Source organism: Scardinius erythrophthalmus (genome assembly GCF_964197995.2).
Source record: "Scardinius erythrophthalmus genome assembly, chromosome: 3".
Taxonomy (NCBI): domain Eukaryota; kingdom Metazoa; phylum Chordata; class Actinopteri; order Cypriniformes; family Leuciscidae; genus Scardinius; species Scardinius erythrophthalmus.
This window is the reverse complement of record NC_138223.1, coordinates 7,374,160-7,398,565: the sequence shown is the minus strand read 5'-3', so window position 1 is coordinate 7,398,565 and position 24,406 is coordinate 7,374,160. Positions and strand designations below refer to the sequence as shown.

The following is a 24,406-nucleotide window of genomic DNA, read 5'->3' as shown; positions in this document are numbered from 1 at the left end:
ATGTTCTACGGTTCCTCATCTGCCAGCATGTCTCTGCCATCCAAGAACCGCCTGAAGCGACAGAGTCGCACTTTTACGCAGGTTCTTTACCGGACACTGAGTTATCGGGATCGTCGCTCTGTGACCGACCTACCTGAGCAGGTACGGGACGATCCAGCTGAGCTTTCCACCCAATCATCTGCACCAGGCGTGCTGAAGATATTTGGTGATGAAATCAGTGCTGGCGCTAACTACAAAAGCGTCCTTGCCACACCTCGTTCCAGCGCCCAAGAGTTGATCAAAGAGGCGCTTGATCGCTATTCTCTAAACAAGGCCTCGGTCTGTAGCTATGTCTTGTGTGATGTGATTGGACGGTTTGAGGGCCCAGACCGACGGTGGCGGACTGAGTGTCTTCGGGCGCTAGGGAACAACGAAAAGCCCCTTCTCTTGCAGGACCTCTGGAAGCCAAAGGAGGGTTACTCTCGCCGCTTTGAGCTCAGGAGAAGAGCTGAGGTTGAGGAACTGGCAGCAAAAGAGAAGGATACAGTCACTGCAGGTAATGCACAAATGCATTCATTGAGAAACAGGAGAGGATGTTCTTGTCACGTGATTTTATTTCCTAATGAATTGAAAATCCTGTACAACAGGGCAAAAAAAGGCATGAAAGCACATTATTCCTTCCGTTAAAGGAATAGTTCACTTCAAAATGAAAATTCTGTCATCATTTACTCACCCTCAAGTTATTTCAAACCTTGTATGAATTTTCATTTTGAAGTAAACTATTCCTTTAAGTAATCTTTTATCAGTGTTTACCTTATTTCAGTATTTACCTTTTCCAGACATCTGAATGAAATTTTTTATTTTACAATTACTGGACAATGACAAATACATTTCACTATTTGATAATTTTATGTTATATGGAATATTTTCATAGATGTTTTACAATAAAAAAATATATATATAAGTAAAAAAACATTGTAACTATAATATTTTAATAAAAAGAAAATTAACAACAAATTGTTTATATAATACATTAGAATTATATAATTAAAAAAATTTTTTTTTGCATTGAGCTGATCAGATGTCTGATTTTAAAGATTGTTTCAGTCATTATTTTCAAGAACAAGATTTGATAGTTCCAAGCTGGAATGCAGAATTAGCATGACTGTTGTGATCAGATCAGTATTAAGCTAACTGTTAGCTTCCAAACAGGTTTGACTGCTCAGTTGTTGAGTATTGTTGGATATTTTTGGCCGATTCCAGAAAATGTTGGAAGTGTGAAATTTGAAATTTGATCTCCTACACCACCAGATGGCACCATCATATTTAGTGTCATAATGTTAATTATGGCAAAGACAAAAGTCGTGAACACAAAATGCATGCATTCGTTTTAAAAACAGCCTAAAAAGCAAAAAGTAAGGTATCGTAATATATTACATTACAAATTTAATTTTGTACGATGCCCTTAATTCGCCACCATCTTTGAAATTATGTTAATTGACACTTCTCTCTGAGATCGGGGTTGAATGGATTTCCGACTTTGAGCATCGCTCCAAAAATTAGGTGCTTCTCATTTCTTATTTGTGCATCCTCGGAAGGATAAACCTGTGTATCCTCGCTCATGACTCCTCAGGAAGCTTCCTCGCTCCTCGTTCCTCGCCTCCTCGCGGTGCAATTAAAGAATTGAGATGTCCTCTGAGTTGGCTGAGTTCACGGGCTTGAGGACTTAGAAGCGAGGAAACGAGGAAGCATCAATTTGAGTATTGAGAAGCACCCATTATTTTCAAGTATGAGGGTCAATTTAGTATTCATAAAACAGTAGGGGAAAAGTACTCCAATGACTATCCAGAGAAATTTGGTAGTGTGCATCCAATGGACAATTTATCCCAAGAGGCCTCAGGAGAGGATTTGTGAATGGCAGTGGAGCGACGCAACTGCTGCCGTAGATCACATGACAGTGACAACATGGTGAATGTAGTACGTTCGAATTTCATACACATTCACATTATATAGTGCACTAGTTTCAAACCAGTTGTAGTACCTACCATACAGTATGCGATTTTGAACGTAGCAATTGTTAAGATTAAACCAAAAATGAAATATTGCCTTTCTTGTTTTGAATTTTCATGTTTTTAAACGTTTGTTTGCCCATTTTTGCAAAACAGAAGCTTAAAATCAGTTATCATATCACTCCTTTTAAGTGCTATCTGAAGATAAAAGTTGAGTTGAACGTATCACTCCTATCAACACTGTGGTATAGATGTTGTGATAACTGGCACTAGATCGTCATTGTTCTTTGTCATTTAGGGCTGCTCAGGTCGGCTAATGCCGACACGCAGATGTCAGAGCACGTGCCAGAGATAAATGCACGACTGGATCTGCCGTAGTATGGCCGGCCTCCAGTAGTTGAATTGAGGTCTCAGTTTCACTATTTTATTTGTGCCATTTTATTGCAGACTAGTCATAACATCTTTCCCTCACTGTCTCTCTCTTTCTGTTTGTGCCTGAATGCTGTTGTACTAAATTACAAATTCAACAAGGTGGCCATTGAGCCAAAACACAGGGTGGAAGTTAAATCAATATCAGCACAGCAGGCACATTACTCTGGATAATTTATCCTCAGGTTGAACTACTTTTCTTCCTGGTGGGATAGAAAGAATGTATGCATGTATTGGATTCTATGTGTAGATTATAAGAGAAGAGAAAATAATCTACTAATAGAAAAAAATATCCCCAGAAGTGCGTTAATCTGACAAAACCTTCCTTTGGGGATGTTCTCAATTGAAAAAAAAGAAAAGAAGCTTTTTTATTCTAAAATGCAAACCATATTATTTAGTACTATTTATAATTATATTTAAATACAAATGTCTTTATTTAGATTGCTAAATAGACATGCTTATATGTGTAGCTTTACTGCTAAACTATACACCTACTTAGCTTTAAAACTACAGTAGTCTGGATTGTCTAACTACAAGCTCCAGTTAATCTGCCTTATTGGAAAAATTATATTCTCAAGTAATGCATTATGGAATCTTGGGAATTTTTTTCTGTGAGCTTGCTACAGTGCTATTAAGTGCATAATTGTAAATGCACAATTGTTGTAGTTCTTGTCTACGTGTGATTGCATTTTAATTAATGAAAATGTTGCAGGCTTATCAGAGGATCTTAGTCCTTAAGCTTGTTCAAAGTGGTCTTCTTAAACTTGGCTTAGCATCCTGCTATTCATTAGAACACACGCTCACATTGGGACTGTTCTCAAAAATGCATGCGTCTAGTGCTTTTCACAGTCAATCAAAAGGGCAGTGATGTTTAAGAAGAAGGAGGCATCTACATAGATCAAGGGTTTAGGAAGGTCATGGATGAGTAAAGGTGAAGAAGGGTTGGGGGATTACATTTGCAAGTCAACACCACCATCTGCACACACACACTTATGACTCAGTGACAGATGCTACTTGGGGGCTTCATGGATAGTGTCTAGGTATTTACCAACACATGCACGTTTTATGGCAGGTTTGGAATTGGCAGTTATGTCTGCATGAGCACAGTGCCCAGTTCAATCTTATCTCAGCAGTTTCTTGAATAACCTGTAAAAATCATTTTAGAATATATTATACAACCAAAACCACATGAAATGCTAGTTAAAGTGTCCCTATTTTAAAGGTTGCTAATTTTGTTTTGGAAGTCTCCTACAATAGGTTTACATGCATCCAAAGTCAAAAACACTTTAATTTTCTCATAATATACATTGCAGAATTACATTTTTTATTTTTTTATTTTTACAGTCTGTGAAACGGTTCGATAGAGGATTCAGTCTCCCTGAAGCCATCCTTTCTGAGAGCCTACTTTGCTCTGTTTGGTCAGATTGCCTAGTCTGTTGTGATTGGTCTGCTGCTTTACAGCGTGTGTCAGAAATGAAATAGCCATTACCATATCTGAATTTTGGAGGCTCCTCAGCTCTTGATACACAGTGATATAAACAGTAATGATGGCGTCAGTTTTACTGTGTAAATTCAAGCCCAAAGAATGAGGCTTTGGATGTGCATGTCGACAACACTAACCAAACTCTTCCAGGCCTCAGCTACAACTACAGTATTTGAGGGTGGGTCAAAGTCGTATGTTTTTTGCTGGTAGCCAATGGAATGAAGTGGATAGACCAATGCAGACCATAGGCTGGCATTATGCAATTTTGTTTCCTTCAGAGGTTTGTGCAGGAAGTAAGACTGGAATTAGTATTAGTAAGACTGTTATTTCTTTAGGGAGACAATAACTCATGCATTAATTTATCGTGCACTTTGATCTATGAAACTTTGCAGACCTTTTACATTCACAAACAGCTAAATTACACACTACATGAAAGGTAATATCCAAAAAAAGCATAATGGGGCTCATATTCTACATCTATGCTTCTATGCATCACAGGAACATTTAGATGGTGGATAATGGCATGATTTGCTTGAGCAACTTACTTGAGTGAGTGAGTAAATATAATTATGTGTGTATTTTCATGGTTTTGTTGGTGATTTATATTTGTTGTGGTGTTTACCCATGCCCAGGGACCCACACAAACTCCCCTGTGCTATCTTCAACCTTGAGTAGAAGCGGGCATGGTAGATGCCATCGGAGCTCCCCCCGGGGCTGGCGTTTGATACAGCCCTGTACAACTATTGTAAAAGGTGGGGACTGTCCTCAGGTATGGTGTCAACCACCAGCCCCACCTCCATATACAGTACCATTATTTTGCAGACCCATAATTTACTGTATTCCTCCATGCACCCGTCAAGTGTTGACTTCCTATGCCCATGTACTACCCCATTTATCCCTCATCCCACAACAATTTTAGCTTTATTTTATCATGCCTCTAAACTTTGTTATTTTCTTCCTTGAAACACAAATTAAGAAGTTTTTGCAATATGTTTGCTCTGTTCTTTTCCATACAGTGAATGGGGATGCGGGCAGTTGAGCTTGAAAAAAACAACAACAACAACAAAAAAAAAAACACCAAAGTACCTTAAAATGAATCATTATGACTTAAGTTGCTTTGTTTGAACTTAAATTGAGGGTACTAAGCATGGCATAAAACCGAAATAGACTCTTTGTTATGCTTTGCATTTCACCTCCATATCCACTGTTGTCTTTTAATGCCTGAAATAAAGTCTACTTGTGTGTTTTCATTTTGGCTGATTTAAGATCACTGCAACCCTCTGACAGCACAAATTAAGGTTAAATGTCTTTTATGAAATTTCCAGTTATATGATTTTATTTAATTTTTTAAGCAATTTTGAGTCCATTTATTTTGCTAAACCTATCTGTTCATTTAAACCACATAAGGTTAGTTTTGTGGATAAGGACAATGTATGACAATTACCTAAGTGGTTTTCTCTCTACGGCAGATATCAATGCTCAAGCAAGGAAGCTGCAAAGAAACCGTGCTAAAGGAACAATGACACTCCAGCACGGCTCCTCATTTTGCCGCAGCCTCAGTGAAACCAGCCTTAACTTGGTGGGCCTGCCTGGTGAGGAACCTAAACGGTACTACTCCACCCTCCCAGGGCCAATCAGAACACGCTCTGCACGAGACACTGAGATCCGTAAAGAACGAGATGGTGGCGGAGTTAAACACTCTCTCTACCAATCACCACACTTGCTGCTCCTTCAAGGGTACAACCAACAGGTAAGCAAAATTACTTATGTAAAATGTATATATTATTCAAAAGTTTGGGGTCAATAAATATTTTTTAAGAAATTCATTCTTCTAGTCAGCAAGGATGCATTAAACAGATCAAAAGTGACAGTAAATACATTTATAACATTACAAAAGATTTCTATAAATGTTCTATTCATCGGGAAAAAAATATGAAAAGAATCACGGTTTTCATTAAAACATGAAGCAGCTCAACTGTTTTCAACATTGATGATAATAAGAAATGTTTCTTATGCACCAAATTAGCATATTAGAATGATGTCTGATGGATCATGTGACACTGAAGACTGAAGGAATTATGCTGATATTTCAATTTTGCCATTACAGAAATGAATAGCATTTTACATTATATTCAGTTAGAAAACAGTTATTTTGACTTTCTTAAAGTCATTTTTTTATTACTCCTGTCTGGAGTTGTGTTTATTGTTTGATTTGCTTTTGTTTGTCAGGATTGCCTGGTTTACCTGTTGAATCGAGAGCAACACACAGTTGGTCAGGAAACAGCATCAGCACGGCCAAATATCTGCCTGTCGTCTCCGGATGTGCTTCCACTTCACTGCCGAATACGTCGTGCTGTGCAACGGCGTTCTTCCTCGGACCAGCGGTTACTTCTAGAACCTGTCGCCCACGGCAATGTTCTGGTTAACTTCATGCGTATTGAGCGGCCCACTCCGCTACGTCATGGGGATTTGCTGTCCTTTGGTGCTCATTACATATTCCTGTACAAAGACCCACTGAGTGCGAAACCACTTCCTGCCCAAACTCTCACTCGACTTCGGGCGCTGGCACGACTTTGCGATAGCGAGTCGGGGGGTGTGCCTGAGAAAGGAGAGGCATGTCGTATGTGTGGGGCTGTATTACATGAACCAGTGGCGTCTCGGCGCAGCTCTAAGGCTCCAGCGCGAGGTGCACAGAAGAGAAAGCTCGCGTTGGAATTTGAGCGGGCTCACGAGGATGCGCTGGTGAACCGGGTGCTGACACTTATTGAGCCGAGCGGGGACGACCACAAGCTGACACCAGCATATTTGCTTTGTCTATGCATCAAGCACTCAGCTAATACATTTCCACCTGGCAGCTTTGGTAAACTATTGCTGAAAATTTCCAAGAGGATTCAAACCATCGCATGGGTTAGTACTCAAATCAACACTTTAGATGTGTTTAAAGCTGAAATATGCTATGTTCAAATCTCAATTTGAGATTAAATATTTAATTTCCTACAAAGTTGGGATGTGCAATATATTGGTGCCATATTGGGTTTTTAATTAATCAATATCTGTCAGTATTGGATATTTATCGGCCTATATTGCATATTTAATTGTGTATGCATATTTCCCCTATTTTTACATTTAGATTACCTTTGCTATCATCTAATGCTCACTTAAAAATTATCTTTAAAAACTCTAATAATTAAATAATTAAATTGAATAATAATGTTAAATGTAACGTTTTCACTGTACATTTTAATGTTTTGATTTCTAAATTCACTTGTAGTATTTAAAACATTTGATTTTAGCTTTTAGGGAATTACACACTTTACCTTTAAGAAAAGTCTTGTTTAAAACTTTTAATTTCATGCAGCAGATACCCTGGTTCATGCATACTTGGCCCACTCAATTGTCTGTCAGTGTCACCCATCAAACTACATTTCCCACAATTTCTCGGGCTCCTCCCACTGTCACTGAGACTGATTGTGTTTCAGTATGGGAGAAGAAAATGATGGAATGGCAAGCACGGCAAGTTTTGTCTCCATCGGAAAAATTACTTGTTTTACAATTTTGCACATAAGAAATGAAAGATTTTTCTGCATGTTCACAATGTCCAAGTGCAAGCATGTTTCTTTTATACAAAATGCATAGCAATAGCATTTGCATGAAGAGGATCAGTCCCAGAAGACCCATTGATTGATTTTCTGCTCTGAGGGTCAGTACTGTATTCACCTCACATGGCCTTTTGTCTTTGTTGACAAATGCATTTTCCTTTGTTGATTTAAGCACTACAGAAATTTGTGAATGTCCCTTTAATCTTGCCCCAATGAAACCATGCATTTAATGACAGTCTTTGAACTCATTCATTATTCAAATCCAATTTTAGAAGGTCAACCATCAGCCCCAATATTAACCAGCCAAAGAAAAGAGCAAGAAAGGAAAGCTTGAAAAAAAAATTACTCCAATGTATTATACCTCCCACATGCAGCTATTCAAAATTTGATGACATTAATTGCCATCCGTGTCTGTGTCTCGCAGGAGAAGACAAAGGAGTTGGCACAGAAGCAAGCTCAGCAGTGAGTATCATGTTCCCCCTTATAATACGCACATGCGTGCACTTTGAATGTGTGACACTCTAAGGTCACTTGGCGCTGAATAGGCTATCACCAATTCTGAAAGCATTGCTACTGAGTCAAACCATTGAATTTGTGTGTTTTTGTATGGTTATACAGTCAAGATCCTGCCTCCCTGTCTCTGCTCAGCATCTCAGACCTAGTACCTGATCTCCAGTTCATTTTCTTCTGGATGTCCAATGCCATAGAAATACTGTATTTTATCCAGCAGAAGTCCCCTGCATACATGCAGACCATTGAGCTCATGGACGATAAAGGTATGAAACGCTCTAGGCTTTTTCCACTTAAAATAGTTTCTAAACCCAGGGTTAATGGAATCCTGGGTTTTCTTGTGCTTTACGTTTTACACTGCTCATACTTTACCCAGGAAAAACAATTAAAGGTAGGGTAGGCAATTTTCGGAGAGGCTAGCAATAGCAAGCTATTTTTGAAAGCATAAGATCCCATCCTCCCTTCAGAGCGTCTCCAAAGCCACGTCTCCTCCAAAACACATGAACGCGTACAGCAGGGAGCAAACAAAAGCGTCATGAGAGACGGCGTTAAACTACCTCATGTCTCAAAGCAGTAAAGCACATAACATTACAATAATAATAAACATAAACAACTTAAAGAACTCTGACCTGAACCACCTGACTGCTGCAGTTTAATTTCCGCATTGATAGTGTTGCCATTGAAACGCATAAATTCGAGTCACGAACCACTCCGAATATAATGTCACGGGTATGGAAACCTCTTCCATTCCTAATTACAGTAGTTATGGCGTGAACGCAATGGCGAGCTCGTTGTTTTGGATCAGGAGGAACTGTAAAAGGTGGCTGCTGTTTTGTTTCATGAAACAAATCATGAAACACTCTGATGACGTGTGATGTCTGCGTGAGCAGGTGCACGGATGTGTGGAAATGCATAAGTTGACAGGCAGGTAGGACATCGTATCATTGCAATGATTGGATGAACATTTTATGGTCCTACGACGATATACATATAAATACCTTTATACCACTTAACTTAGTGATTGCTATCAGGATGTGATGAGACATTCAGCCAGCATAACAAAAAATGTTTCTGGAACAAATCATTTAACCTGCCTTTAATCATGTGCATTCTGCCGTTTCACACTGTGCATTCCTAAAGCCTGGGTGAATGTTCTTACATTTATGCATTTGGCAGACACTCCGACTTACGTTGCATTTCAAGGTACACATTAACATTCTTATCAGGTCTTGTTTTCCCTGGGAATCGAACCCATGCCCTTGGCGGCGCAAGCACCAACGCTCTACTGTTTGAGCTACAGGAGAGCATTCTTATTTGTGTATTTGTGTAAGCGCAGTGCACGCAGTGCCTGTTTATTTAAAAACTCTAGCATTGCGTGTCCTCATGCATTGCCTATTTTCAAGTTTTCCTGACATTTCGGACTATAAAGGTAAGAAAGAAACGGTCTCTTCTTCACTGTAACTGACGCGTTTTCCATCTGCATTCGACATTTTTCCTCATCAAATGCTAAAATGACTGTTTATACATCTTTGTGATTGGTTGTCAGTTGCAAAGTATCTAGTCATACACCACATTGTTGCACACTGTACACATTTGGCAACACTGGTTAACACTGCAAAAGCTCAGGAGCAGGGTTTCATATCCTTGAGTAAAAAGCAGTGCTAAGTGTGAAACATTCCTCCACCCGACATTAAAAGCGGGGTTTAAAACGACGGTAACCCGGGGGTTAAATGCGTGAAAAGTGTGAAAAGTCCTTCTCAATTGTTTTTAGACTAGACTTGCAAAGCTGCAATGCCCATTATGGATTTGGTCTATGGGGCCCAATATAGACAAAATGAAAAACAAGATTAACTAGACAGGAGGATTAGAGGTTATAAAAGACACATTAAATGTTAAATGCAATGCATTTGGTCTAATTGTATTTTTATTTTTTTCTGTTTCTAATTGCAGCAGGATCTAAAGAATCTCTCCTCTCAGCAACAATATCAGCAAATGAAGAGGCTATGACCATACTGGAGGAAGTGATCATGTACACCTTTCAGCAGTGTGTCTACTACATCACTAAGGTAAAGGGTAGTATTACGTTATATGTATGGCGCCACCCTTCTAAGATGTTACCAGGGCTGCTGGGAATGAATTATTTATTGTGTGTGTGGCTTCTTGTGCGTGTTGTAGGTCTTCCTCTCCTCTACCTCCTTCTATTTCAAATATGCTGTTCTTTTGAACTTTCTATTTTTTACAGAATCCTAAAAAACAAACAAAACAAATGATCACAGTTGCCACAAAAATATTAAAGGAATACTCCACTTTAAAATGAAAATTCTGTCATCATATACTCACCCTCATGTTGTTTCAAACCTGTATGAATTTCTTTCTTCTGCTGAGCAGAAAGGAAGATATTTAGAAGAATGTCAGTAACCAGACAGTTTCTGGGTCCCATTGACTTCCATAGTAGGAAAAAAATATACTATGGAAGTCAATGGGAATAAATTACATTTTAAAATATTAAAAAAAAAATTGTTTTTGATCAAACAAATGCAGCCTTGGTAAGCATAAGATGAGCATAAGAGCACATTCTTTCAAAAACGTAAAAACATTCCTACATTTCCCAACTTATTGACAAGTTTGTCAGTGATTCTTTTCATACAAGATGTCATGTAGTTTTGCGACATCTCAGGTGCTTCATTTTGCATTTTTGAGCCAATCAGCTAAGCCATAATTGCCATGTGACTTTGAGTAATGACCCTAGAGTGACTACACTAATGGCAACACAAAAGAGAAACACTCATAAATCCTTAATTTTTAAAATTATAACATTAAATTAATTTATTAAATTGATAGCCCTGTAATTAATGTATATTTGTTGGTGTCTGGTTATCCATGTCTTAACAAATGCCTGTTGTTTACATTTCAGACTTTGTACGTTGTGTTGCCTGGCCTGTTGGACTGTAACCCGTTTGGGACAGAGTCTTCATCAGAGCAGTGCCGACGGGCTGTTGGAGTGTGTGTATGTGCCGTGTGTGTGATGCCAGAGGCGGTTCGCAGGGTGGTGAGTGTGTTTCAGATTACATCAGACCTGCTGCAGCAGTACCAGGTTCATGCAGAGATTCAGAGTCAAATGTTCGCCTACCTCTTCTTCTTCACCAATGTCTCACTCTTCAATCAACTCATCGATAAAGGTGAGACACACACACACACACACACACACACACACACACCCTTTGATATATTTTCATTAAGCAGCCACTGCTGCTATGGCAACAACATGACAGTTAGTGTGTCAGCAATTGCAGGCAGAAGAAAAAAAGAAAAATATATATTCCAAGACCACTAAAGCTGTAAGATAGCTTTTAAGTAATTTTTCAGCGAAAAAGTTGCCTAATTTGAAGTTTGTTCAATGTAATTCAATTACTGATTTATGTATTAGGGAAGATTTTCAAAATAGCTTAAAGAAAAAGCAGGATATTCATGCAGAAATTATTATTATGAAAGTATACTACCATTCAGAAGTTTGGGGTTGGTTATATTTTGAAATGTTTTTTAATAAGTATGTTATGCTCTTCATGGCAAACAGTAAAACTAAGTTTTATAAAACTTAAAACTAAGTTTTAAAACTAAAGAATATAGTGAAATATACCTAACAATTTAAAATGACTTGTTTCTATTTTAATATATTGTAAAATGTAATTTATTCCTGTGATCAAAGATGAATTTTCAGCATCATTACTCCAGTCTTCAGTGTCACATGATCCTTCAGAAATCATTCTAATGCTGATTTGATGCTCAAGAAACATTTCTTCTTATTATTATCAATGTTAAAAACAGTTGTGCTGCTTGATATTTTTGTGGAAACTGATGCATTTTTTCAGGATTCTTTGATGAATAGAAAATTCAAAAGAACAGCATTTATTTGAAATGGAAAACAGTATAAATCGTGCAAATGTATTTTCTGTCACTTTTGATCAATTTTAAGCATCCTTGCTGTGTAAATGTATACATTTCTTACAAAAAATAATCTTACTGACCCCAAACTTTTGGACGGGAGTTCATATTTAAATGTAATTATATATATATATATATATATATCATGACCATAGTTGCTTTTTAAAATATTTTGTTTTGTATTGCATGTCTGCAAAACTACCATCAGTTTACTTTTTTATAGGGCAGCACGAGACAAATGTAATTTCTGCATGTACATGTGCGCATTACTCATGGTCAGGTGAAGATTATTTCTTCAGACACCCATAATCCTCTTTATGTAACAGACAGAGGATAAGAGCTGGTCTTACACACAAACATGCACATAGACTCACACAAAGTGTGAAGACTGGTTTTGACTTGAAGTACTGCAGTACACTCTTCATTTTAATTAGGGACAATAATTAATCATAGTCTTATTACAAGTATTACAATATGCTATATTATGATTCTGAAAAAGGGTTTGTTGTCATTGTATGTTCTTAGGCCCTGCACGTGGCTGGTTTCAGCGTTCTCGGGTCCTGCAGATCCAGGCTAGTGTGAAGATGCTACTGGACTGGGCTAAAGGAGTGGGACATAATCATCTTGCACAGAAATTCTTTGCCAAGTTCTGTAGTGCTGTGAGCATCCTGGCCACAACGCCACAACAGCTCTCACAGGTAATGCAGCGAAGCTAGGTGTGTTGGGATGTTGTTTACACAGGTTTTGTGTACCTATTAAAGTCGGCATGAAACGCATGAGTCGGCAAAAAAAAGGGGGAATGTGAGTCTTTTCTTCTTTATTGTAATGTACAGTTGTATTTGAAATTATTCAACCCCCCATTGCAAATCAGGTTTATTGGCAAAATTTACACTTTCAACAGACTTTCAGCTGTTTGCAATGAACAAATCAAACAAAAGTAATTGAAATAGCTCAACACAACAAATATTTCAAGTGGTTTCCCCAAATTTAACTGAAAATTCTACTTTTAATGACTTACACAGTCTCAAAATTATTCAACCTCCTGAATAGAATCCCTCACAACAGCACAAATCTGCAAAACAGGTGTTGTCTCAAGCACACCTGATTCAACTTATCAAGGGCTTCATTAGTTACACCAGGTGTGTTTGAGCTAGAACACGTGAAATATCTGAACTGGCTAGGTTTGTTGAGTGTCAGGCCTTGTCCACACGGACACGGGTATTTTCATAACTGTGACTTTTTTTTACACGGTTCGGCCGTTCGTCCACATGGAAACGCAGTATCAGGTCACTGAAACCGAACATTTTTGAAAACCCCTGCCAGGGTGAGGATTTTCAGAAACGCCGGTTGCAGTGTAGACAGTAAAACCGGGGTTTTTGCCTTACGATGTCAGAGTGTGTGCCGTTATCCGCTCTTGACAGCGCTTGGTAGTGTGTTTTTGCGTTTTCATGTAGACGTAAACCAAGCATGTGTGGACGTTTTTTTTTTAAACGCAGGAGGAAAAACTCCGGTTATAAAAATACCCGTGTCCGTGTAGGCCTCAGTCAGAGGTGTAAAGTCCAGGGGCCGTATGTATAAAGCCACTCAGAGTAAAATTTTAGTCTCAAGTCTGTCAAAATTCTAAGAATGACGTCATTTTACTTTTATTCCTAGACTTAAGAATAAGTGTGATTCATAAAGGTTCCTAAGTGTCAAGACTGGGTCTCAGCTCCTAAATTATTTAAGAGAGCTGAAGAGGTCTCTTAACCTAGTTAGGAGTAACAAGATGACAGCAGAGAGGAGGAGGCCACACACTTTTCAATGAAAATATGATGTATTGGAGTTACAGTAAATGATGACGGAGTTGATTTTATAGCAAAGAAATGAAAGGAAACTAATAATTACATTGTTGCTGACTGGAAAAAAGCAGCAGTACTGACTTGAGCTCATCATTCCACAGTAAGCAGGGTCTTAATATCACTATTGTGGCACTGACCACACCAAACACATTAGTGGCTAAAAGTGATGTGCGGACTTTTTTTATTGTTTTTTTTATGACCCTACAAGTTTGCTTAAACCATCAAAATATAAGGAAAATAAAACTTAGTGAAGATATTTATCTGACAAAATTATTTCAAGTCAAGTCACTTTTTACAGTACAGATTGTTTCAAAGCAGCTTTACAGTGATAACATGAAAATAATGCAACAAAGTAAGTTTGGGCTGTACAGCAGCTCTAGAAGAAAATTGTGTCATTGTGCAGCTTAAGTTAGTTCAATGATGATTCATTTCCATTGTAAAAGATCATTAGTTATCTATTTAGTTCATTATACAGCCACTCTGAGAAAACAGTGATGTCATTGTTCAGCTCAGTTCAGTTCTCAGACAATGGTGTCAATCCAGGAAGATCAATAATATTGTTGAAAAAAGGGCAAACTACAGCTACAGGATTTTTTTTTAAACTAAAAAGCTCAAAGGAGAAGAAAAAATCATACATTGTCTGCAACATAGTCAGTTATTAATATTTCATTGTCCTCTCTTGTTCATTTGTTTGACAGCCATGGCTAAAAATGATGTCTGTACAGTTTGACATGTTTAATTGTGTTATCACAAATAAACAATCGACTCCAAGCACAACTACACAATACGCGCACAAAATCTTTAACACATGAGTGTGGGTGAGTGTGAATTTTCCTTGGCCTCACTTTTGGCCAATACTATATGGCAGTTCTTTGACTTTCCAATTGATCTTCAAATCTCGCAGTAAAATAAAGCCACTTTATTGAGTATTTTGGGCTTTCCTGAGTTGTTGGATCCATTGATGGAACTCATGTTTGCATAATTGCTCCAACTGTAAATGAGGAGACACGCATCAATATAAAAGGGCTTCCACAGCATAAATACTAATTTGTGATAATTTTGCACAATGCACTGCAAAGCATTTTTTTTATAAATTTAAATATTAAAGCTTCAGTATCTTAATTAAATGATTTTATTATAATTAGTTTAAATGATTGGTGTCATGCTGCAGTGACCTCACCCTTGGAGGCTCACTATTGGCTGATTCAGTGGTTGAGGGCGGCCATTTTGGGTTGACATCACTGTAGTCCTTAGTTCACAACACTTAAGTCCCACTTCAGTCAGCACTTAAGAATCAGTCTTATACTTTACTGAAAGTTGCTTTTAGCTGCTTTATAAAAGTCTCCTACTCTTAGAAAAGTCCTACTCTTTACTAAGTATTTTCTGACACTTAAGTCAAAGCTTAAGACTATTCTTAAGAGCATTTCTTAGAAGTTTTATACATACGGGCCCAGGGCCCGTATTCATGAAGAATCTTAATGCAAAGAGTAGCTCCTAGTGACAAAATTCTAAGAAAATTCTTAGAATGTGGGCGTTTACTCTTAAATTTAAAGAAAAAATCCTAGTAAAGAAAAAAGTAATTCAGAAAGCATCTTAACCCTTAAAAGAGGTCTTAAGGTCAAAATTGTTAGGAGCACGGACGAGGACTTTTAAGAGGCTTAAGAGTTTCTTTAGCAGAGGAGAAAATGGCAGAAAGACGAAGAAGGAGAAGAAATGTGTTGCAGACAATGGATGACAGTGAGTTAATAAGACGCTTTAAATTAGATCATGCAGGGATCATGTTTGTGACAGATCTTTTTAGAGACACGCTAATATCTCCAACACAGCGCAGAAATGCCATAGCGCCCGAAATGAAAGTAATCACTACATTACGATATTTGGCAACTCGGAAAATTCCATGTTTGATACATTAAAACCAACATTCAAACCACCATTTAAATAGACATGCCAACAATCAGTGTAATTAGAAAGAGTGGAACAATTTTTATCATTCTAAGCCAAGCAAATACCTTATAGGAAATCAACAGCATGGTTAATAAAATAAGGATTTATATATATAATGTGTGTGTGTGAGAACGGTCAAATAGGAAAAATTACGCATGTAATTTCAAAGTGAAGGCTTAGAATAGACCCTATACTTAAAATCACTTTTTTCCCCTTCTTGGACAACCAACCAATCACAGTCTTCAAAAGATTGTGTCATACATAGCAACGGGATCAACCCCGCCTTCTTACTAAGATAAAAGTTTTTGTCTTTTCCTTACTCAGAGTTGCTCTCAGATCAGTCCCGAATTGCTCTTAAGCTAAGACTCCTACGTAAAAGTTTTTAAGCTAAATTAAGAGTTTTCTGAGAGGATTCTTAGAATCTTTATGAATACGGGCCCAGGTTCAGAAAGTAAAAGTCCTCCTCAGTATTTTGTTCCAATCACCTGTTAATCACCAATTACCAAACACAGCTAATTAGCACAGTTTTTCAGCCAGGAGATAGAACTAATTAGTGAAATCAGCTGGCTGAGTTCATGGGAGGAATAAACATATGGCAGGACCCCTGGGCCCGTATTCATAAAGATTCTAAGAATCCTCTCAGAAAACTCTTAATTTAGCTTAAAAACTTTTACGTAGGAGTCTTAGCTTAAGAGCAATTCGGGACTGATCTGAGAGCAACTCTGAGTAAGGAAAAGACAAAAACTTTTATCTTAGTAAGAAGGCGGGGTTGACCCCGTTGCTATGTATGACACAATCTTTTGAAGACTGTGATTGGTTGGTTGTCCAAGAAGGGGAAAAAAGTGATTTTAAGTATAGGGTCTATTCTAAGCCTTCACTTTGAAATTACATGCGTAATTTTTCCTATTTGACCGTTCTCACACACACACATTATATATATATAAATCCTTATTTTATTAACCATGCTGTTGATTTCCTATAAGGTATTTGCTTGGCTTAGAATGATAAAAATTGTTCCACTCTTTCTAATTACACTGATTGTTGGCATGTCTATTTAAATGGTGGTTTGAATGTTGGTTTTAATGTATCAAACATGGAATTTTCCGAGTTGCCAAATATCGTAATGTAGTGATTACTTTCATTTCGGGCGCTATGGCATTTCTGCGCTGTGTTGGAGATATTAGCGTGTCTCTAAAAAGATCTGTCACAAACATGATCCCTGCATGATCTAATTTAAAGCGTCTTATTAACTCACTGTCATCCATTGTCTGCAACACATTTCTTCTCCTTCTTCGTCTTTCTGCCATTTTCTCCTCTGCTAAAGAAACTCTTAAGCCTCTTAAAAGTCCTCGTCCGTGCTCCTAACAATTTTGACCTTAAGACCTCTTTTAAGGGTTAAGATGCTTTCTGAATTACTTTTTTCTTTACTAGGATTTTTTCTTTAAATTTAAGAGTAAACGCCCACATTCTAAGAATTTTCTTAGAATTTTGTCACTAGGAGCTACTCTTTGCATTAAGATTCTTTATGAATACGGGCCCTGGACTTTACACCTCTGGTGTCAGTTATTCTGATTAATGATTACAGAGGCACATGAATTTATATATATACATATATATACAAGTAAAAATAATTTAATAAATTAATAAATAGTACATTTTGTTGTAGCTTGCATTGTAGACTGTAGCATGACAAGCTACAGTTTCAAAGCAGCATTACCAACACTAATCCCCATGCTGAGGACATTAACTGCTCTTGTGTGTGTTTTTGTCTGTAGATGAGTTGGAAAGCTTTGTGCGCAGAGCACCCATCCCTGAAGCCTGTCCAGCTACACAGAATCCTCACACAGTACCAGCTCATGGCTGAGCTCGGTCCTCTACCAATCTGGCAACCCAGCAGTGAAGATGAGGCCTATATCTACAGAACAGGTAGGTATATGAATGGGATTACTCTCGATCTGATTTCCAGAGACTCTGTGTATGCTAATCAGTTTACATTGTGAATGTGTGTCTTTTTTCAATAGTTGATTTACTGGAGAGTTTTGAGAACCACCCTCCTATTGTGCTGCCGAGTGCTGGATTTAAGGTGGACCTGGAGAGTGATTGTGTGGAGGACAGTATATACCGCCAGCTACTTTACGTTCGTCACTTCGTTTGGGGTCTTCGCACCAAGACCCATCCTTCTAATGGCTGTACAGACCGGCAGGAGGCCCAGGTAAAATATATTTAAAAATACTATATATATATATATATATATATATATATATATATATATATATATATATATATATTTATATATATATTAATATATATATATATATATATATATATATATAATATATATTTAATATATATATAATATATATTTAATACATATATAATATATATTTAATATATATTTAATACATATATAATATATATTTAATATATATATAATATATATTTAATATATATAATATATATAATATATATTTAATATATATTTAATATATATATAATATATATTTAATATATATATATACTAATATATATATATATATATATATATATATATATATATATATATATATATACTGTATATATATATATATACTGTATATATATATATATACTGTATATATATATATATACTGTATATATATATATATACTGTATATATATATATATACTGTATATATATATATATATACTGTATATATATATATATATATATACTGTATATATATATATATATATATACTATATATATATACTGTATATATATGTGTATATATGTATATATATGTGTATATATGTATATATATACTGTATACTGTATATATCAGCTTTTTCTCAACTTCATTCGATCAAAGTCATTCTTTAATTGTCAACTTGTGAACTAGCTTTAAAGACTGTAGCTTAGAACACTAAGATTTAAATTCTAGACATGAGATTCGTTCTTAATCTGATTACAAGATTAGCTGTTTAATTATGAGCTGCTGGCTAAATTACGGACCATGTGTGAGTCAGTCTACAAAAAAACACAACAGATTTTCTGGTGTTGCGACACTGTTTAAGGATTATCCAAGGCTTATTTTTATTGTTTGTTTGTTTTGCCTTCAGTTTAATTGCTTTATGACTTTATTCACCCAAAATGTACATTCACGGTTTCCTCCAGTGTATTTTTTTTGTTTCCAGCAGAGGGCAGCCATTCTATTAATTTATATGGTATTGACTGTACATTTTATACAAAGCAGCTCCCCTAGTGCCATTTTTACCACTTGAGCTACAGGACTATAGAAATAGAACAATTCAAAAATTCTCCATCTATAGTTAAAAAATGAAACCACTGTGTCTTTAAAATATTGTTGTTAAAAATAATAAATATAAAATCCCTTTCTCCAAAGCACTGTTCAGGTAAAAATAAAACATAATATATACATTTTTAAAATCATATTCTTCATCTCATCATAGCATTCCATCTATAAATACGTCAACAAATAGCTTGTAAATTATTTAAAGTCGGCATGAAACAGAAGTTGCCATAGTCGTTTCTTATCTATTGCGACATATTTCTGAGTAAAATGGCTTCTTGATCAAGAAAAAAAAATGTAGGGTGGGACTTGATTTTGTCCATGGCTAATTGATTGGATGGTTGTGGTTTGCTATTGGTCGACCTCAATTGTCAGAATGACAGGTCATCAGAGAAGAGAAGAGTTTTTTGATAAAGATTAAAAGGGCACATGAATAAAGTAATAAAAACTCAGTGAGTGTTTTAGCGCAATTTTCTCATGTCATGGGATCACAACACTAAGAGATAGTAATCTTTTCCTGGATTTTTTTTGTGCGTTCCCGAGATTAGACCTTCCTTAACATAATGCCGAAAACCCGAAGTCTCTAGGTGGTCTGGTTGAGGAGTAGATAGAAGTGCAAGATTGGTGCGCACAGACAGAACAGAAATCACGAGTTAACAATCGCAATTTTGTCCGGTGGAAAATTGCGCTAAAAATGATGTGCACAGATAAATTATTTATCATAAATACTGCAATATTCCATAAAAAATAAGACTTGTCAATTTTGATTTCATGGTGACTTTGAAGGAATAACTGACATGTTTGACCTTGAGATTGTTTTTCTAAGGGTCGTCAACTTGAAATATTGATATTAATAAATGATGAAAAATTCTGTTCTCCAGCGTGAGCCTCCTCAGCCTCACTCCAATTCACATGCAGCACCTCCGATGCGTGGGGAGGGAGAGGGGGAGGTGCGGGGCTCCTCAGCGGGTCTCGGAGGGAGAGGAGAGGGAGCGGGAGCCGAGGAACGACCCCGAGACAAGCCACCGCACAGCGTTCACCACAGAAACGGGACCAGCATCCGTTACGCCAACCAAACCCAAGCCACAGACTCTTCCTGTATACTGACTCCACCTAATACGCCCCTCTATCCGGAACACACGTATATACACTCCAACACACAGTCCAATTCAGTCCACTACCCTGAGCATGCTTCACAAGAGCACACACATACACACTCTCACACAAAGTCCAATGGTTGCATGCGTTCTACTCCAGAGCACAAGAAAATCAATGGCTTCATCAGCAATGGCATTGAAGGCAAGTCAAAAACGCCTTTTGGGTCGTGGATGTGTGTGTTCTTTCTGCTAGATCGTTTGGGTCATTCCTGTTATGCAGTACTTTCTATTTCTATTCAACTGAATGGAATGTTTTAGCGACAAACCAACTAATACTACAAAATGATGTTTTATTAACAAAGTTCGGGAGGAGCAGGTTCAGATAATTAACCAAATTATGCACAGCTGGAGATTAATCAGTAATCAACTCAATGACAGAGTATAAATTCACAGCAGACCTATCTCTGTTCATTGAAAGTTTGTCAGCATCCGTCCTCCACCCCATCTCCTCACTTCCAGTTCCATCTACTCTTACCAACTGGGGGGAGTACTCTGGGTTCGGGCCTAACTCAGAGCTCGGAGCCCTCCCCCCGGACAGCACGCCAAATACGCATAAACTTATTGTACTAATTATATGTAGATGTGAACTCGTGAAACACCACAGAATTCATTAAATATATTACTAATACTAACTTCATCCATTCATTCCTTCATTCTAAATGATTTGTTATAACCAGGCTAATGCGTGATATAATGTTTGCTCTGCAAAAATATTTGTAAGTAAACAGGTTTTGTTTAGTTTGAATCAATAATATATATATATATATGCTATATAAATATATCACTCCTATATTTACCTAATCGTGATATTGTGATCAGAATAAACAAATGCGATATACATTTTTAAAATATTTTATCCAGTTGGAAAAATGAGGACAAAATGTACTGTGTAGTAGGAATGAGCCTGTTAGTGACTGCACATTAGTTTTGGTTGTTCGACAACAGACATGATGTAATCATGTCTGATTTGTGTACATCACTTTTTAATTTCACTTGAATGAGTTTATGTGTGAATACATGTGTTTATTTCTTATAAACATATGTACAGAGTTCTGTGTGTATAGTTCTGTCAGTATTGCGTGTGTTTACTCTTTGCATCATTTAATAACTTTGTTTGCATGTGCAGCAGATGCATTTGCCCGTTGTGAACATTGATTTTGTTTATTGGCCCGACTTCGGAGTCTGTGTGTGTAGATGTGTGTGTGTCAAATGAGCACTGAGTCTTGTGTGTGTGTGTGTGTGTGTGTGTGTGTGTGTGTGTGTGTGTGTGTGTGTGTGTGTGTGTGTTTGTTTGTTTGTCCCTGCCCCGCTCCAGGCCCTTTGAGTGGTTGTGGTTTTCCTTTCCCTGTCCCTGTCTCTCATCTGGACCCAAACTCTGATGATATCTGTTCCGTCTTTGTAGTGGACCTGGATAAAGGACCGTACGGCCTGGGAATGGGACTTATCGATGGACTTGTGAGTCTGTGCAGACTTTTAACTCTGGTGGTCAATGTTCTATGCCCATAACCGTAACACTATACATCTGTTCCAAAACCTAGGCAGCGTGTTGCAACATAGTCTCAATTCACTGCATTTGCCCGCTGAAATGTAAAACAGCCACAACTTTTATATTCCTTTTCACACAAATTATCACCACAGGAGCAGATTTTAGATTAATAAAGCCTTGTTTTTGCCCGGTTCCTTTTACATTACTATGTAATAATCTTAAAGGTGGTATCAGTGATTTCAGGCCCAAAAATATTTTTATCACATTCATCTCAACTTTCCTAACGATCCGCTAGCTGCCCGCCCCATAAGCATGCCGTCAAAAAACCGCGTCTCTGTAGGCAGCCTAGGCTCTGAGATCTGCACACAAAAACAAATGGTTTAGCCAAACACTCAAAACCAAAACAAATAGTGTTCCAACCAATCACTGACAGGGGGAGGGTGTTGTGAGGTTTTGTGCTTGTGCACGGCTGCACGCGAAGTCAGAGCAGAAGAAAAAGCTCAAAACCTCACAACACCCTCCCCCTGTCAGTGATTGGTTGGAACACTATTTGTTTTGGTTTTGAGTGTTTGGCTAAACCATTTGTTTTTGTGTGCAGATCTCAGAGCCTAGGCTGCCTACAGAGACGCGTTTTTTGACGGCATGCTCATGGGGCGGACAGCTAGCGGATCGTTAGGAAAGATTAGATGAATGTGATAAAATATTTTTGGGCCTGAAATCACTGATACCACCTTTAAAACACTTTTACTATAGGCTAGTTCATGATTTGTAAATTAATACATTTTGACGTCTGTGTCACATAATAGCTCCATATATTACTTTTCTGATAAAGTAAATGCGCTCGGTTGCTCATCTGTTATAGCATTGCACTTGTGTTGCACAGCACTCAGGTACGAGTCCTGTGAATGACAAGTCACGATAAAAAGCTCTAAAATACTGTAGTTGCAGCAACAAATGCATTTTTTTATCTGTGTATCTAGTTCACCCAAAAATGAAGATTCTGTCATAATTTACTCATCCTCATGTTGTTGTAAACCTGTGAGTTTCTTTGTTCAGTTGAGAGCAAGATATTTCAATGAACATTGGTAACCAAACAGTTGCTTGTCCCCATTGTATGGAAGCTTGTTTCCGCCACTGAATAAAAAATAAGAAATTAATTGCGACTTTTTATCTAACAATAATGCAAGTTATAAAGTCAGAATTGCATGATGTAAAGTTGCAATTGTGTGTTATTAAGTCAGAATTGTGAGATATAAACTCGTAATTCTGAGGAAAAAAGTTAGTTTTCTTTTCCTTCGAATTGGACTTTATAACTCGCAATTGCGAGTTTATATCACAGTTCTGAGAAAAGATGTAAGAATTGCGAGATATAAACTCGCAATTGCGAGAAAAGTCAGAATTGTGAGTTTATTTCTCCTTACTTCACCTTTGACTTTATAACATGCAATTGCATCTTTATATCATGCAATTCTGACTTTATAGATGTAAACTCATAATTGTGAGATAAAAAGTCACAATTATCTTTGAAATGTTTTATTCTGTGGCAAAAACAAGCTTCCATATACCATTGACTTCCATAGTATGAAAAAACAAAAACAAAAATACTACTGAAGACAATGGGGAGCAGAAACCGTTTGGTTACCAACATTCTTCAAAATATCTTCTTTTGTGTTCAACAGAACAAAGAAACTCATACAGGTTTAGAACAACTAGTGGGTGAGTAACTGATGTCAGAATAAAACATTTTGGGTGGACTATCAATTTAAATGTGTTGTTTAGGTTCAGGGTGGGGTTTAGTGTAGGTAGTACTTCTAGAGCATTAACCTTTAAGCACCTGTCATTTCATTTCCGAACTGCTGTGACATGGACAACAAGTCAACAACCTACGTAATAAAACATCGCTGGTTCATGTTCATCTGTTTCGGATGAAACTGAACGTCCTTTAGCCCCACACACTGGACATTTCACTTTGAAAGTGTCAGGAATCCTCATTTATCCCAATTATAAGGCAGTATTGCATACATCCTTCATTGTAGTCCCAGAAAATATTGCAGTCAGCTAAGGTTTTGGAATAGAACTTGTATTTTAATCCCTCAGTATTATTACTATAAAACAGCCAAACAAAAAGCGATAAGATTCTAGCCATTGTACTATTTTTCACAGATGTTTGATTATGTTGTGGATCATACGTTAGCCCGCAAGCTATAAGTGGTGAAAAGACTAAAAAACACAAAATTTTGATTCATATCATAAGCTTTAATTAAAACTAGCCTGATGGGACCGATCAATTCACTTTGATTCCATACTTTCTGTTAAAAAAATAAGCAAAAAACAGTTCTCGGGTTTCTCACTCTCTGTATATACAGCACACCCCTCTGAACTCTCCTGGAATCTACATCAGGACACTGATTCCAGATGGACCGGCTGCTGCAGATGGGCGACTCTGCATTGGTGACAGAATCCTGGCAGTGAATGGGACTAGTCTCATTGGAGCAGACTATCAGAGGTTATAGGGCTCCATATGGACTACACCTATAGCGATCAAATATACCATGACATTTTCATCAGGCATGATCTTTTGCAATGATTGTGTGTCTGTTAACCCTGACATTTGAATTCCGCTATGTCTGTCTCTCACAGTGCTGTGGATTTGATTCGTCTGGGGGGAGGACGGCTCCGGTTTCTTGTCGCCAAATCAGATCTTGAAGTATCAGAGAAGATCAGTGCCTCTTCCTGCTGA

The 24,406-nt window shown here is 37.3% G+C and overlaps 1 protein-coding gene across 1 annotated transcript; it reads left to right on the top strand.

Annotated features, from left to right (window-relative positions):
- On the top strand, positions 1 to 24,406 carry radil (Ras association and DIL domains; the record flags this gene model as incomplete). The annotated part of the gene is made up of 15 exons (XM_081360476.1): positions 1 to 535; positions 4,533 to 4,652; positions 5,370 to 5,650; positions 6,130 to 6,807; positions 7,924 to 7,961; positions 8,118 to 8,275; positions 9,960 to 10,075; positions 10,924 to 11,188; positions 12,477 to 12,649; positions 17,509 to 17,659; positions 17,755 to 17,945; positions 19,905 to 20,322; positions 21,496 to 21,635; positions 24,033 to 24,172; positions 24,307 to 24,406. 15 exons carry the CDS (start codon positions 1 to 3, stop codon positions 24,404 to 24,406), a joined length of 3,504 nt encoding a protein of 1,167 aa, XP_081216602.1.